At 43.4% G+C, this 15,243-nt stretch overlaps 1 protein-coding gene across 5 annotated transcripts in view; it reads right to left on the reverse strand.

Moving 5' to 3' along the window:
• DIAPH3 (diaphanous related formin 3) overlaps positions 1 to 15,243 on the reverse strand; it is a 530,405-nt gene that overhangs the window by 390,940 nt on the left and 124,222 nt on the right. For all 5 annotated transcript variants that reach the window (XM_075128866.1, XM_048851760.2, XM_075128870.1 and 2 more), the window contains 3 exons: positions 12,709 to 12,827; positions 12,532 to 12,596; positions 11,569 to 11,673 (listed from right to left, as the gene is read on the reverse strand). In XM_075128866.1, coding sequence (XP_074984967.1) covers positions 11,569 to 11,673; positions 12,532 to 12,596; positions 12,709 to 12,827 — 289 coding nt within the window. The remainder of the gene's footprint in view (positions 1 to 11,568; positions 11,674 to 12,531; positions 12,597 to 12,708; positions 12,828 to 15,243) is intronic.

Here is a 15,243-nt window from a genome sequence, read left to right on the forward strand (position 1 = left end):
ATCCAGACACCTAAGGTCTTTGTCATGAGGCATGGTTTTAGCCTGGTGCTGCCTATCACATTCATTCACTCTGTCAACTACCAAAGAGTTAGGTGAAGGTGAGAAAATAAAAATTCTTTGTCCTTTGCTGGGACGCAATACTACTTGTCCTCTCTTTCTCATCTAGACAAAATAAAGCTGCATGTGCCAGATCTTCACTGGGTCCAGAAGAGCCTCATTAACAAGCAAGGCTATATAGGCTGAGAAGGTTCATGGGAGAATGTTGAACACCTTATGATAAGATTCTGTCAGCTTCTCAAGAGGAATCTATAGAAAGTCTGGGACCCTCTTGACCAGGTCCTGGAAATATGCATAATTGGTTGGTCCCCAAGAGTAGTAATCAGTGGGTCCCAGTCAAGCTGGAAGGCCATATAAAGTGGGGTCCCGCAGGGATCAGTTCTGGGTCCAGTTCTATTTAATAACTTTCATCAATGATTTAGACAATGGCACAGAGAGTACACTTACACATTTGCGGATGATACGAAGCCGGAAGGTGTTGCAAATGCTTTGGAGGACAGGATTAAAATTCAAAATGATCTGGAAAAACTGGAGAAATGGTCTCGTCTGAAGTACACAGGATGAAATCCAGTAAGGACAAATGCAAAGTACTCCAATTAGGAAGGAACATTCAGTTGCACACATACAAAATGGGAAATGATTGCCTAGGAAGAAGTACTGAAGAAAGGTATCTGGGGGTCATCGGGGATCATGAGCTAAATATGACTGAAGAGTGTAACATTGTTGCAAAAACAAAAAAAAAGCAAACACCATTCTGGGATGTATTAGCATGAGTGCAATAAGCAAAACATTAAGGAATTCTTCGCTCTACTCAACTGGAGTACTGAGTCCAGTTCTGGGCGTCACACTTCAGGAATGTGGACAAACTCAAGAAAGTCCAGAGAAGAGCAACAATAATGATTAAAGGTCTAGAAAACATGACCTGTGAGGGACGATTAAAAAACCTAATTTTGTTTACTCTGGGGGAAAAACTGAGAGGGGACATAAGAACAGTTTTTAAGTACATAAAAAGTTCTTCAAGGAGGAAGGAGATAAACTGTTCTGAGGACAGGACAAGAAGCAAAGGGCTTAAATTGCAGGAAGGGCAGTTTAGGTTGGACATAAGGAAAAGCTTCCGAACTATCAGGGTGGTTAAGCACTGGAATAAATTGCCTAGGGAGGATGTGGAATCTCCATCACTGGAGATTTTTAAGAGCAGGTTAGACAAACACCTGCCGCAGATGGTCTAGATAATACTTAGTCCTGCCATGAATGCAGAAGACTGGACTAGATGTCCTCTCAAGATCCCTTCCAGTCCTAAGAGTCTATGATTTTATGTTTAAAATCATCCACCAGGGATAGAAGAGGGGGGACGACTGCTTCTTCCAGAAATGGAGAAGGTACTGGTTCTAGGAGATATCCTTTTATCAGCTCCAGCCTCATGTTCCTCAAGGGATTCCTCTGGAGGATCAGGTCTTGTGGAAGGAATAGGTGATGCTGGTTCCTTCTCTCTATGGTGAGTGATACTCAACGCTCAGGAAAATAGTTGGTGATAAGCCACAAAGGGGTCCCAATATAGCCAGGGAGGAAGTGCATAAGGCATAGGAGGCGGCAACCAAGGTTGCATATATCAGCAAGACATTGGTGGTAAATGTGGGCTGTGAAAAGTTGCAGCTTCAGCAGAGGCTTCTGGAAAGGGGCCTCTGTAGTAGTGAGGAGTAGAGCCCTGAACTGACATTTTAGAACAAGGCAAGGTCTTCATCAGAATCCTCTTCCTCAAGTTTACTCAGGAATGGTGGAACGCCTGAAAAGATCTGGATGGTACCAAAGGTCTCATGCACTCCAAAGGAAAGCACACTTGGAGCCTGAGTGGGTTTCTTAGGTATCAAGGAAAAGCTCATCTTGCCACCCCAGTCCACTAATGTTACTGATGGTCTCTCCAGCCCCGGGGCCTTGCGGTCTAGCTGTGCTCTGGGTACCCAAGGAACCAGGAGCCTCGACAGTACCTGACTGAAGAGCCAGTGGCACTGAGATAGCAGAGGAGACTGACAACCTTGGCTTTTAAAAGGTTCTCTATCTGGTGAGCAAGGGGCACATTCTTTCGAGGACCTATGAGAGGAGATCTGTCTCGCTCTCTCTTTTAGACGCCCTGGAGGTGTGGGCCTGTGATGCTGTTGAGGCAGTAGACCCTGCTCAGTCACCCTTGTACTGGGTCGGAAGCTGGCTGTAGAGAGCTCTCCATCACAAGAAAGTGAAGCTTTCTCTCGCTTTTTCTGGCTCTTGATTTTAGTGCCTGACGAAAGTTGCACTTCTGAGCAACGTGTAATTCCCCAAGGCAACGAATCCATTGGGAGTGCCCGTCGTTGACCGGGATCACCTCCCAGAAGGACAGACAACACTTAAAACCAGGAGAACCAGGCATAACCTCTCAATAAAGAGAGCTAGTAACGATCTAATACAGTGATACTCAGACTGAGGCTCGGAACCTGCAAGTACCTCTTTAATTTAAGTGTTTCCTGGGGCTCTTTGCAGCACATATTAAAACACTCTGATTTTATTATTAACCCATCTAAGTTCTTAACCAATCAGGATGCTTTTACTATGTTATTAACCAATCGTATAATACTTGATCAGTCATTTTGCTGTGAGAATAATAATATATATAAAAAGTTGTAAATGAAACAATGAATTCACACTACTGTGGCTCTTTTGAATAATGCTGATTGCTAATTTGGCTGCTGAACCACTGAGATCCAAATGTTATTGATCTAATATCTACCTAAATACAATATAGAAAAAATAAAAAGATTTGTTTATGGAAAGAGAAGCTATATTAAAAGTATTTACTAACTATGAAAAAGTAACATTAACACTACAACTAGCTACCAATAAGAAGAGAAAACCAGAGTTGAGGAAATCTCAACAGGACAGCTCCGTCCCAGGTCAACGTGGTTGAGAAGGAACTGAGGGCTGTTTGCCCACACAGTGCTAAATAACAGCACGGAGCACAAGACACACACGAGTGGGCCCAATGGATACTGCTATGAGAATTCTCTGCTCGAAGGTGCAGGGGGTGCTAGCGTGCCCAGAGTGGGGCACCTGCAGGGACACGACTCAAAGAAGGAGTAGATGTGAGATATACTGATTTCAGTCAGGCTTTTGACAAGACCATACTCAAAGAGTAGTTATAAACGGTTCACTGTCAAACTGGGGTCCCACAGGGGTCAGTCCTGGAGCCAGTACTACTCAATATTTTCATTATTTATTTGGATAATGGAGTAGAGCTTAAACGTATAAAATATGCAGAGGACACCAAGCTAGGAGAGGATAGAAGCACTTTGAAGGACAGGATTAGAATTCAAAACCACCTTGACAAATTGGAGAACTGGTGCCAAGTACTACAGTTTGGGAAGGAAAAATCAAATGCACAACTACAAAATGGGGGAAAACAAGCTAGGTGGCAAGACTGCTGAAAAAGGGCCAGGGATAAAAGTGTATCAAAAAGTAAATATGAGTCAACAAACATTATACAGTTGTGAAAAAGGCTAGTATCATTCTAGGGAATATTAACAGGAGAGTCGTAAGACATGGGAGGTAACTGTCCCGATCTTCTGGACACTGGTGAGGCCTCAGCCCAAGTATTGTGTCCAACCCTTTAGGAAACTGGAGCAAGTCCAGAGGAGAGCAACAAAAAGCAATAAAAGGGTTAGAAAACCTAACCTGTGAAGAAAAAGGAATAAGGAAATGCTGAGTCTTGAGAAAAGATATGGGGGGAGGGCAACCTTATAACCGTCTTCTGAAATGTTAAGGGCTATTATAAAGAGGACTGTGGTCAGTTCTCCATTTCCACTAAAGGTAGGACAAAAAGTAATGGTCCTAATCTGCAGCAAGGGAAATGTTGGTTAAATATTAGGGCAAACTTTCTAACTATAAGGGTAGTTAAGCACTGGAATAGGCTTCCAAGGGAAGCTGTGCAATCCCCATACTGGAGTTTGTAAGAACAGGTCAAACACCTGTCAGCGATAGTCTAAGTTTACTTAGTCCTGCCCCATTGCAGGGGGCTGGACTTGATTTCTCAAGGTCCCTTCTAGATCAATATTTCTATGATTTTATGATTAAGCAAAGGATAGGAAATATTTTTGAAACAAGGAAATATCAGAGTACAATAAATAGTACACAACCGCTCTATTCCTTTAAATTGTTTGCCCTTCTCCAAGTCCTCTGGGAGCTCAGCTGTCCTCCTCGAGTTCCAAAAAATAATTGCTAATTCTGAAATTGCTTCACCTTGACTAGTAGGCCTAAGGTACATTTTTCAAACTGGCTAATAAATTAAAAGAAATAATTATGAATATACGTCAATGCTACAAAACAGCTAGGGTACAGAGAGAGTGAAAGAGGGTCCCAACACACAAAATTAACTATCTTAAGTAGTTGCTAATGGAATGAGAAGACGAAGGGTCTCTTTTCAAACTTGTCCTAAATATTCAGATCCGCCTGAAGTGGTTTACTTGCAGCATCCAAAAGTGTAATAAATCAAAACAGTTAATTTTTTTTTAAATATATAAAAGTTGGAAAACAGATTTATACGTAACTGATGTGGGCGTGTTTGTAGTGTGTACACCATGAGTACAGCTAAAAGCATACTGAAGTGTTATATTTAATTCAATGAATTAAAAAAATAGAGTACAGCTCAGAAGCTAAACAGCACCTCATGTCACCATCAAAAAATGAGGGGTGGGGTTTTTTTGGGTCAGTTTTGCCAAGAAATTTATATAAAATTTGGTCATTTCTTAGCCCATCTACCACTATAAGAAAGTAGTTAAATATTTTTTGAAAAGACAGTAGATTTCAGGGGGTTTTTTTGTTTTTTTTTTGGGGTGGTGAACAGATGTGTACCTCTAAAATAAGTACTTAATTCCTTACTAGTGTTTATGGAATATCAATGGCTAATTGCACAAAACATACAGATAAACTAATTTACTTGTCAACAAAACTAAAATTATGAAGTGTGTCTATACAAGCTCAAGATGTAAACCAACAAAACATGGTCAAGAAAAAATGGTTAGTAACCTTTCGTAACTGTTGCTCTTAAAGATGTGTTGCTCATGTCCATTTCATGCTAAGTGTAAGCACACCAGGTGCGCTGTTGGCAGAGATTTTTCCCTTAGTGGTATCCATAGGGCCGGCTCTAGTGCCCTCTAGAGTCGTGCACATAAGCGCCAGCATAATGGGTGCCACCAACTCTCTCAGTTCTTTCTTGGCAGTAACTCCAACAGAGGGTTAGTAGATTGGGTCTTGGAATGGGGACAAACACTACTTCTCGAAGAACAGTTACGAAAGGTTAGTAACCATTTTTCCTTCAAGTGGTTGCTCATGGCCATTCCATGTTAGGTGACTCACAAGCAGTGCTCCAGGAGGTGGGATCAGAGTTCACAAATGTGCTGACTGTAACACTGCTCTCTCCTTAAACTGGCATCATCTTGGGCTTGTTGAGTGATGACCTAATAGGATTGCGTAAAGGTACGAACTGACAACCAGGTTGCAGTTGTGCAGATGTTCTGGATTGGTACCTGCTCAAGAAATGCTACTGCTGAAGCCCGAGCTCTTGTGGAATGAGCAGTCACGATGGCCAAAGGCGGCACATTCACCTGCTCGTAGCAAGCCTGAATACAGGCGATTAGCCAGAATGAGATTCTTTAGGATGACACGTAGCCCTCTCATCCGTTCCGCTATTGCTATAAAGAAAGAGTTGCGTGGATTTGTGGATGGGCTTATTCTTCAATATAAAAGGAGAGGGCGTGCCTAACATCCAACGTATGAAGCAGGTGTTCCTCAGCAGACTTATGAGGCTTTAGGAAGAAGACAGGTTAAAAAATGACTTGGTTGCTGTGGAATTGTGACACCACCTTGGGTAAAAAGGTGCGATGGGGCACAGTTGAAGCTTGTCTTTAAGAACACTGTGTAAGGAGGTTTCAACAAAAGGGCTTTGACCGCAGAGACCCTTCTGGCTAAAGTGATAGCTACCAGGAAGGCAACATTCCAAGAGAGAAGCAGTTGGGAGCACAGAGCTAACAGCTTGAAACGGGGCCCCAGGAGCCTTGACAGGGCCATTTTTAAGTCTCATGGAGGGATCATCTCGTGAACCTGAGCATCGAGTTTTTCCAGCCCCGCTTGAGGAAACTGGACCATCATTTCACATAAGAACACCATTCTGCTGTTCACTGGAAGGTGGAAGGCTGAAATGGCTGATAAATGAATCTAAATAGATGAGAGCACCAGACCTTGCTGCTTTAGGTGAAGCAGATAGTCCAAGATAGACTGTAGAGAAGATTGGAATGGAGAGATTCCATTCAAAGGCTCAACAAGAGGAACATATAACACTTGGCCAAGTAGGTAGCCCTGGTGGAAGGCTTTCTGTTTAGAAAGCAGTCAAACCTGATCCAAGGAGACCTGTTCCTGGGGGTCAGACACACAGCATCCATCCAGTCAGGCGCAGGAAGGCAAGGTTCAGCTGAAGCAACTTGCTGTGGTCTTGAGAGATCAAGTCTGGGCAGAGTGGGAGCACAAATTGCGCTGCCACTGAGAGGTCCAGAAGCATGCCGAACCAGTGCTGGCATGGCCACATCAGTGCTATCAGGATAACCCTTGCCTTGTCCCATTTGATTTTTAAGTGAACATTGTGAACCAAGGGGATCAAAGGAAAGGCATACAGTAGATGGTCTGCTCATGAGAGCTGGAAGGTATCAGAGAGGGAGCCCATGCTGTACCCACACCGTGAACAGAGCTAATGGTATTCCTGTTCTGCCTGGTGGCAAACAGGTCTACATGGGGAAGCCCCACCTCTGACTTCCGGGTGAAAAGACCTCTCATGGTGAGAGGAAAAGGCTCTGTTGAGGTGATCTGCTAGTATGTTTCGGGCTCCCGGGAGGTGCGTCGCCTTGAGGTGAATGGAGTGATTCACCCAGAAGTCCCACAGCTGCAGGCTTGCTGGCACGAGGCCAGAGATCAAGCCCTTCCCTGCTTGTTGATATAAAACATGGATGCAGTGTTGTCTGTCAAGACCTGCACCACTTTGCTCGAGATCTGGAGAAGAAACACTCGGCAAGTGTACTGTCCTGAGTTCCCTGACGTTTATAAGTAGGGAGAGTTCTTCTTGGGACCACAGGCCCTGGGTCCTGAGGTGAGCTGTTTACCCTAGGTCTGACGCATCCAAGACCAAGGCGACTGATGGTTGAGGGGCAGCAAAGGATACCCCTTCCATTACCGAACCTGGGTCTTTCCACCAGATCAGGGAAGCGAGGACCAGAAGCGGGACAGAGTACTAAGTGTAAGTGGTGTTTGCTTGGGGAGTAGATTGATGCCAGCCACATCTAGAGGGGTCTGACACAAAGCCTTGCATACTGTACCACATAAGTACACATTGCCATGTCCCAATAGTTTGAGGCAGACCCAAACAGTTGTTACTGGGTGGATCGTGACCTTCAATATCAGGTCCAACAGTCTGGAATCAGGTCTCTGGCAAGAAGGCTCTGGCTTGGGTTGAGTTGAGCACTGTCCCAAAGAACTCTATTCTCTAAACTAGGATCAAAGCTGACTTTTGCTCATTTATCAGCAGGCCCAGCACTTGGAAGGTGACCCGGACTATACTGATGCTGTGCCATACCTGAGCCTGTGACTGAACTTTGATCAGCCATTTGTCAGGGTAGACTTGCACACCTCAGCGACTCCAGAAGGCTGCTGCTACTACTACTACTATACACTTTGTGAAGATCTGTGGGGCTGCCAATAGGCTGAAGGGAAGAGCGCTGATAGTGGCACTGACCCACAATAAAAACCTGAGAAGTCTTCTTTGGCCATGGAAGATAGAGATATGAAAATAAGCACTCTAAGTTGAGGATGGTGTACCTATCTCCTGGGTTCAGGGAGGGAATGACAGAGGCCAGGGAGACCAAGAGGAAGCTCAGTTTCTTGACATATCTGTTGAGGCGATGCAGGTCCAAAATAGGCTATAGGCCCCCTTTGGCCTCCAGGATTAGGCAATACCAGGAGAAAAATCCCTTCCCCCTCTATGATCTCCACACTTAGGAAGGATTGCACCTCCTGAGCGAGGAGTTGCTCCTGAGAAAGGTCCCTGAAGAGGAAGGAGGATGAAAGAAAAGGAGGTGGGTTAATACAAACTACAGGGACCCAATGGTCCAATGTTATATGTAACCACACTGGGATGAAGGGTGACAGACAGTCCAACGACAAAAGAGGGGCCCGATCCAGAGCTGAGACTGATAAATGCCCAAGGGCACACCTTCAAAAGGCCTGGTTGGCACCGCCAGGACATGTGAGAGAGCCTCACTGTGAGGCTGATGTGGACGGGAGGGATTTGCAACACTTGTAACCTTTTCCCTTTCTTTTGTAGTGCGCCCGTTTGGTAGATGCTGCAAATCTGGAAGGCTGGTTGGGTCTAAAATGCTTTCTGGACGGTGGTGGTATGCGAAGTCTTAAGTACTGCATGTTGGCCTTCGAGTCTTGAGGCCATAAAGTTTCGAGTCCATCGACTCCAAAAACAGGGAGGAGCCTTCTAAAGGGAAGATCCTGGACAGACTGTTGAACTTCAGGAGGGAGGCCTCTGGACTGGAGCCACCAACTGCACCTCACAGTGACTGCCGATACCATAGTCCTGGCTGCTGAGTCCTCTGAATCCAGAGCCACTTGGAGGGATGTTCTGACCACACTTTTGCCTTCTCCAGGATGGCCATGAACTCCTACCTCAACTCCGATGGGAGGGAATCCTTAAATTTGGACGAGTCCCATAGATTAAAATTGTACCTCCCCAGCAAAGCCTGCTGGTTGGAGATACTAACTGGAGACTGCCCATTGACGAAACTTTCGGCCCAAAAAGGTCTAGAAGTCTTTTAGCATCTTTTTCTTGGGGATAGCACTTCGACTGCCCCTTCCTGTCCTGCTCATTTGCTACCAACGCTACCAGGAACCCCAGGAAGGGGTGCGAATAAAGGTACTTGAATCTGCTTGCCGGTTCATAGTATTTCTTCTCTGCCCTCTTTGGGGGGGGAGGGGAGAGAAGACAGGATTTCCACAGGATTTTCACTGCCACATCACTACTTTGTTAATGGGCAAAGCCACTCGAGAGGGCACAGCTGCCACCATGATGTTGATCAGACTGTGTGCAGACTCCTTAAGCTCCTCAATCTCCAGACCTAGGTTTGCTGTGACTCTCTTAAGGAAATCCTGGTTGGCCCTGAAATCATCCTGAGGGAGCCAGTTACTGGGTCCTGCCACCACCTCACCTGGGGATAATGAAGAGGAGGCTTTTAGTGGAGGGACAGTACCCTCCTTTTCCTCTGCCTCCACCATGTCTTTTGAGACCACATCCTGGAAAGTGGCACCAGGGTCAGTATCACAATCAGGGTCCGGTACGTCTATCTGAAGCCACCGAGTATGTGTGGTGGGAAGCAGGGGAGGTACTGGGAGAAATTCCCAAGGGTTCCAATATAGCCATTGCATTAGCCAGTGGCCAGGTGACGGCCGGTACCGAAGTCCGGTGGAGTGTAGGCTGGGTACTGGTGTTAAGGTTTTGGTGAGGTGGAGATTCCCTTGGAATTTACTTTTGGAAATCTGAAGAGGATTCTTGACAACCATGATGGAGCAGTACCCACTTCTGCCACCATGTGGTGCTGGGGGGTCCAAGGACAGGCACAGGTCAGTGACTGCTGTGCTAGGATCATGGAAGGCTTGCTTCTAAACAGTGTAGAGGTGATCAGTACCGGGAAGGAGCTCAGCACTTCCTGCTCTCTCCTGTCACTGGCCATCTTGGTTGCTGTGGGTATTTGTGGGGTTGGCAGAATTGGGAGGGCCAGCAGGTCCTTTGCTGCTTGGAACACCTCCAGTGTTGGAGGAGGCGGCCAACGCCTGGCACCACAGCTGCTTCCAGGAGTCAGCAGTGGGTCTCGAACTAGACTCGGCACTCTAGATGGAATCGGCGGCACCATCAATGGCTCAGGGGAGGATGAGTGGCCCAGCATGGGTCTAACTGAGTTGCCATTCCTCTACTTGTCCCTTTTCTGCATTGGAGAGCACCCTGTCACAGTGTACTGATTCTTATGCTTCTTCCTTAGCAACAGAAATAAGGAACAGTGCCAGGAAGAGCATGGTGCCGGGGAAGCACTCCACACAAATGTTGAAGTGCTCAGCACCAATTCATAACGGCTCAGTTCCGAGACTGGTCTGAGGGCTGCCTCCATGAGAATGGCCTTCAGCTGAATGTCTGTCTCTTCTAGTGCGTGGTCTGAAGTCCCCGCAGATGTGGCACTTACCTTTAACATTAGATTCCCCCAGGCACTTTAGACATGTAGGGTGCAAGTCACTCACTGGCATCAGCTTGTCACAAGAGACACACGGCTTGAAGCCTGGGAACGGGAGCATGCCCAGTGCCTCGGGCAAAAAGTCCCTTGACACCAGGAACAACTATTTACGCTATTATATATGCCAACTCTAACTAAGAACTATATATACTAAGTATATACTAAGAATGAACAGAGAAAATTCCAAAATACTGAGAAAGGGGCCCTGCCGCAGCAAGAAGAATCATTTCAGCAACCATCACAGGCAATAAGAAGGAACCGAGAGGGTGCGGGCCTGGCAGCACCCCTTATACCAGCGAATATGTGCGCAGCTCCAGAAGGTGCTACAGGTGGCCCTACAGGTACCACTAATGGAAAATTCTCCGGCAACAGTGCACGCAGCGCGCACACACCTAGCATGGAACGTACATGAGCAAGTACTGGAAGAAATATATTTCTTCGACTTCCTACATGTACTTCTTACCCAAGGAGCTGTGCTTCTAGTCAACGTTTAGATTCTATTCCTTTTACTCCTCGCTATAAAACATTGGGAAATCTTTTGGTCATATGTTCTTAATATCTAAATGTTTAATGTGCAGCAGTTATATGCAAGTTATCTCCTTTAAAATCTGGATTTACTCTCTTTTCTTATCATCTTTTAAAATCTGTTTACTTTTGGAAATTGAAAAATTATTAGAAAGTGTTCTCATTCAGCTAGAGGTTATCTTTCACTGCAGGATACCCATTGCTGAAGGTTCAGCAAAATAAATTGCATGAGGAATAATTTCCTGTGGTGGGATAAAGATCAGTGATGAATGCCAAATCTACTAGTAGATTTCTTACCCTTTGTGGTTAATTATTCAGGAAATATGTGACAAGAAAAGTAAAACCCAAATGAAATATAAGCAACTGGTTTAATTATCATAAGCCTAGGCACAAAACAGGGATCAACTGGGAGTTCATGCAGCTAATTAATGTTATACTACAATTCTTTTTAATAAAGATTTGTGGCACACCAACAAAAGAAACTGATAGTAAACTATGTTCTGAAAATGGGTTCATTTTTCTTCTTTAAAAACCTCACACACTGTATTAAGGTCTGAAAAGTATTAAATGAAGTATGCTTGTTTCACTAGTGACATTATGGTATAGAAAAATGTTATTTAATATTGTCCTTTACCTGGGATTTAAAAGCCTGTAATTCTGCTTCTAGCGCATTGATTTTTTCTTCTTTTTTCTGCAGTAGGGACTGGGTCTCCTGATAGACTATAAATTCTTTTTCAAACTGTATGAGAAAAAAACAACATGAGAGCATAGTGGATATTAACAACACTGCTATGTTGCTTCAGAAAATTGTAATATTTCCTTAATCTTTCAACACGAAACGAATAGCTTTCTTACCAGTTAACTCTTACTTGAATATTTTAATCCTCAAGTGAAAAACCATAGCAATTACTAGTGGAGGGAGCACTTTGCAAATTTCATCCAAATATATCAATCAGTTCACCACAGTATCATGTGTGTTTTAATGGATGAAATGTGATGCATTAACCAAGCAGATTACAGTAAGAGTTTTGATGTTATCAAACTAATACTTTAGTTAGATTATACAAGTATTTGTTTAAAAGGACTTTTCTACAAGGTAAAAAATGTCTTCAAAGATCAGTTTGGGAATACCATCTATCAAAACTTAAAGTTGTTTATGGGGATACACTATTCAAGAATGTAGTGTAAATGAAGTCTGACTTAAATCTGAGAGTTAGAATGTATTCTGTTTAGACTATAAAATGTGTCAATTTTTATTCTCAATCTCTCAGTCTATTCTACTGGGTAAAAAGTTTATAACATACAACTCCAGTCATATATAAAAGATTTCAGTTTCTCACTATGTAAAGCTACGGTTGCTGTTTACAATTTAAAATAAAAATCTACCAAGTATTTGTAAATAGGGTCAGAATGCAGTAACTAACTTGGCACGAGATCCCTGCCTTCTACTACATATGACACACATACAACACATTTTTTCACTAATTAATAAACTTGGTTACTGAAAAATAAAAATATGTTGTGACTGTCACATTTGCAGTAACAAAATTTATATAGTAATCAAGTAAACCCTCTTTTTAACTTCAAAATTACTTACTTTCCTGGAAAGTTCTGAAGCTCTCTCTTCAAATTCTTCTATTTTTGCTTTATCTACACAAACATCTAAAAACAAAGTTATAAGGTTCTTAATGTTATACAACATGTAAACTCTTTGCTTTTTAAAAACACACAAACACATTTCCACAAAATAATCATTTCTAGAAACTGCTCTCACCTATTAAATGACTGAAATTTACATCTAACTTTTTACGATAGGTGAAATCTGGGTCTGTTCCACTTCGATGTAATACTATCTGGGACACACATTCTTCAATTAATTTGAAATACTGGGGTCTAAAGAAGGAAAGAGAAGGAAAACATTTTACAATGCTTTTACTTGTCAGTGCATACTTATATTAGTGTCATAAATCAACGGTATTTCAAAATGAATACATTTGGCCAAAGCATTTAGTATGACTTAGCTTCATAGAACTAGAGTTTTAAATTCCAACAAGTTCACAGCATTTCACCATTCAAGGACAAATACAGCTAAACCAGTGGGTCTCAAACTTTTTAATGCAGCACGGATCAAATCCCACACAAATATGATTCCATTTAAGATAATGCAATATCTCTGACACCTACAGCAACTGGATATGTTCCTCACATATTTTCATGTAAGCGGTTTTAACTTTAAATGCAACTGATTTTTTCCCCTTTAAAAAGGCCCACCCTTGTTTCGCTCTTCGTTTTCTCTCCCCCACCCGTAAGTTCTGTACTTCTTTCCCCCTAACCCTTCTATCACCTAGCCCTCCTGCATATATATTCCAGCCTACTAGCCCCTTTCTTCCTCACATGTACTCGGCAGCTTTTGTCTCTTCTCCTGCATGCGCTCTTCCACTGCCTGGTCCTCCTTTCCCTCTACTCGCCTACTATGAATCACAGAGCTGAGGGATGTAAATGTTGGCCAGCAGTGGAACTTGTGCAGAAAAGAGTCTTCCTCTTGGTAGAGTATGACCAGCAGCCAAGAAGACATCTTCTCTTTGTGGCAATGGCATGGATCTCAATAACCTACCTCTCACCTTATTATGGCGAAGCGGACGACCCCATGTAACAAAGAAGCTGTTGTACATTTAAAGCTGTTGTACATTTCAAAATTTCCTATCAAATTAAAGTTTTGTTCTTAAATATCAGGATGGGGTATTCTCTAGTCATATCTAGTGTTCTTAAAGTGAGGGCAGGCTAGAAACACTGCAATAAAGTGGTTACTCACCTATTCTGTAGCTGTTGTTCTTTTAGATGTGCTGCACATATCCATTCCATGTTAGGGATGTACGTGCCCAGTGTACTGAAGCCAAAGTTTTTTCCTATAGTGGTACCCAAAAGTGTAGTCCATGCACCCTGAGCCTGCTTGTATTTCCAGCTGAGGGTATAAAGGGCAGAGCCATCCCAACCCCATATGAACTACAATGAACTAAATTCCGAAGCAGAGGGGAAGGAGAGTTGGTCATGAAATGGACATGTGCAATATATCTCAAAGAGCAACAGCTGCAAAACAGGTAAATAAACACCCATCCCCCTGTTCAAGTGATTACATGTTAGGTGACTGCTAAGTAATTCAGAAGGTAGTCAGGGCTCAGAGTCCATCAGAAAAGGGATTGTAGAACCATCTCCAAATCTATCAACATCTCTAGAAGCTTCAGAGATAGCTTAATGTCTGGTAAAACATACATACAGATGACCATGTTGTTGGCCTGCATCCATCAGAAGTTGGGAATGTTTCTCAAAAACACTAGCAAAGTTCCTTGAGCTTTGTAGAACGTGGAGAGATCTTTCTGAGAGAAGTGGTCTAAGTAATGTCAAACACTTAGGAGAAAATCTACAAGTTCCATTTTGTTTTTGCACTTTGCCATCTTGTTTCTAAATAGTTGTGGTTTGTCCACCATGTTGGTGCCCTGCTTCTTGAGACTATTGAGGTCTTTTTCCCTCTGAGGCGGGAAAAGAGCAAGGGTAATATGGTATGTGATCTCCCTAGTAACAAGAGAACATAAAAAACTGCTGCATTTGAGAGAAGGGACTATCCTTCCTTCCTGGTGGCAGCACAGTGCATGTCCTAGCCAAGACTTCGATGGATCTACAGAAGATCACAGTAAAAGATCCAAACTCCTGTTCCAGTTACCTGTTCCTGATTGATTCCTGTCTTACCTGTGTTCGAGAATCCTGTTGTACCTAGTCCATGAAATCCATTGTCGTGGGTTCATTCCTCTGAACATGGTGCAGTATGTCTGTACCTTACCTGTGGTAAACTCCCTTGTCTTGTGGGTTTGGGACCTGGACCATGTCAATTTGTTAAGCCAACCTGTACCTGAATACCCTTTATATACTGTTTTATTTGGGGGTCCTATCAGTTACTGTTTAAAGTCTTGTTAAATAAATCAATCTGTTTCATAGTTAAGCCTGTCTGTAGTTTTATCACCCATGATGTATGCGAGTTGGGGGAACAAATTTGCTGGGTGGGGCTTTAAGGTGCGGAACCTAGGGCACATCCAGTTAGCCACTGGCAAGATATAAACAACACTGATACGCAATATGCAATAGATGAGATTCTTTATGAGAAAAAACAATGAGGAGTCCTTGTGGCACCTTAGAGACTAAAATTTATTTGGGCGTACGCTTTCGTGGGCTAGAACCCACTTCATCAGATGCATGAAGTGGAAATTATAGGAGCAGATACTCACCAGCAACTGCACCCCACACAACAAAAACACCA

The sequence above is a fragment of the Caretta caretta genome, chromosome 1 (assembly GCF_965140235.1).
Source record: "Caretta caretta isolate rCarCar2 chromosome 1, rCarCar1.hap1, whole genome shotgun sequence".
In the NCBI taxonomy this organism is placed as follows: domain Eukaryota; kingdom Metazoa; phylum Chordata; order Testudines; family Cheloniidae; genus Caretta; species Caretta caretta.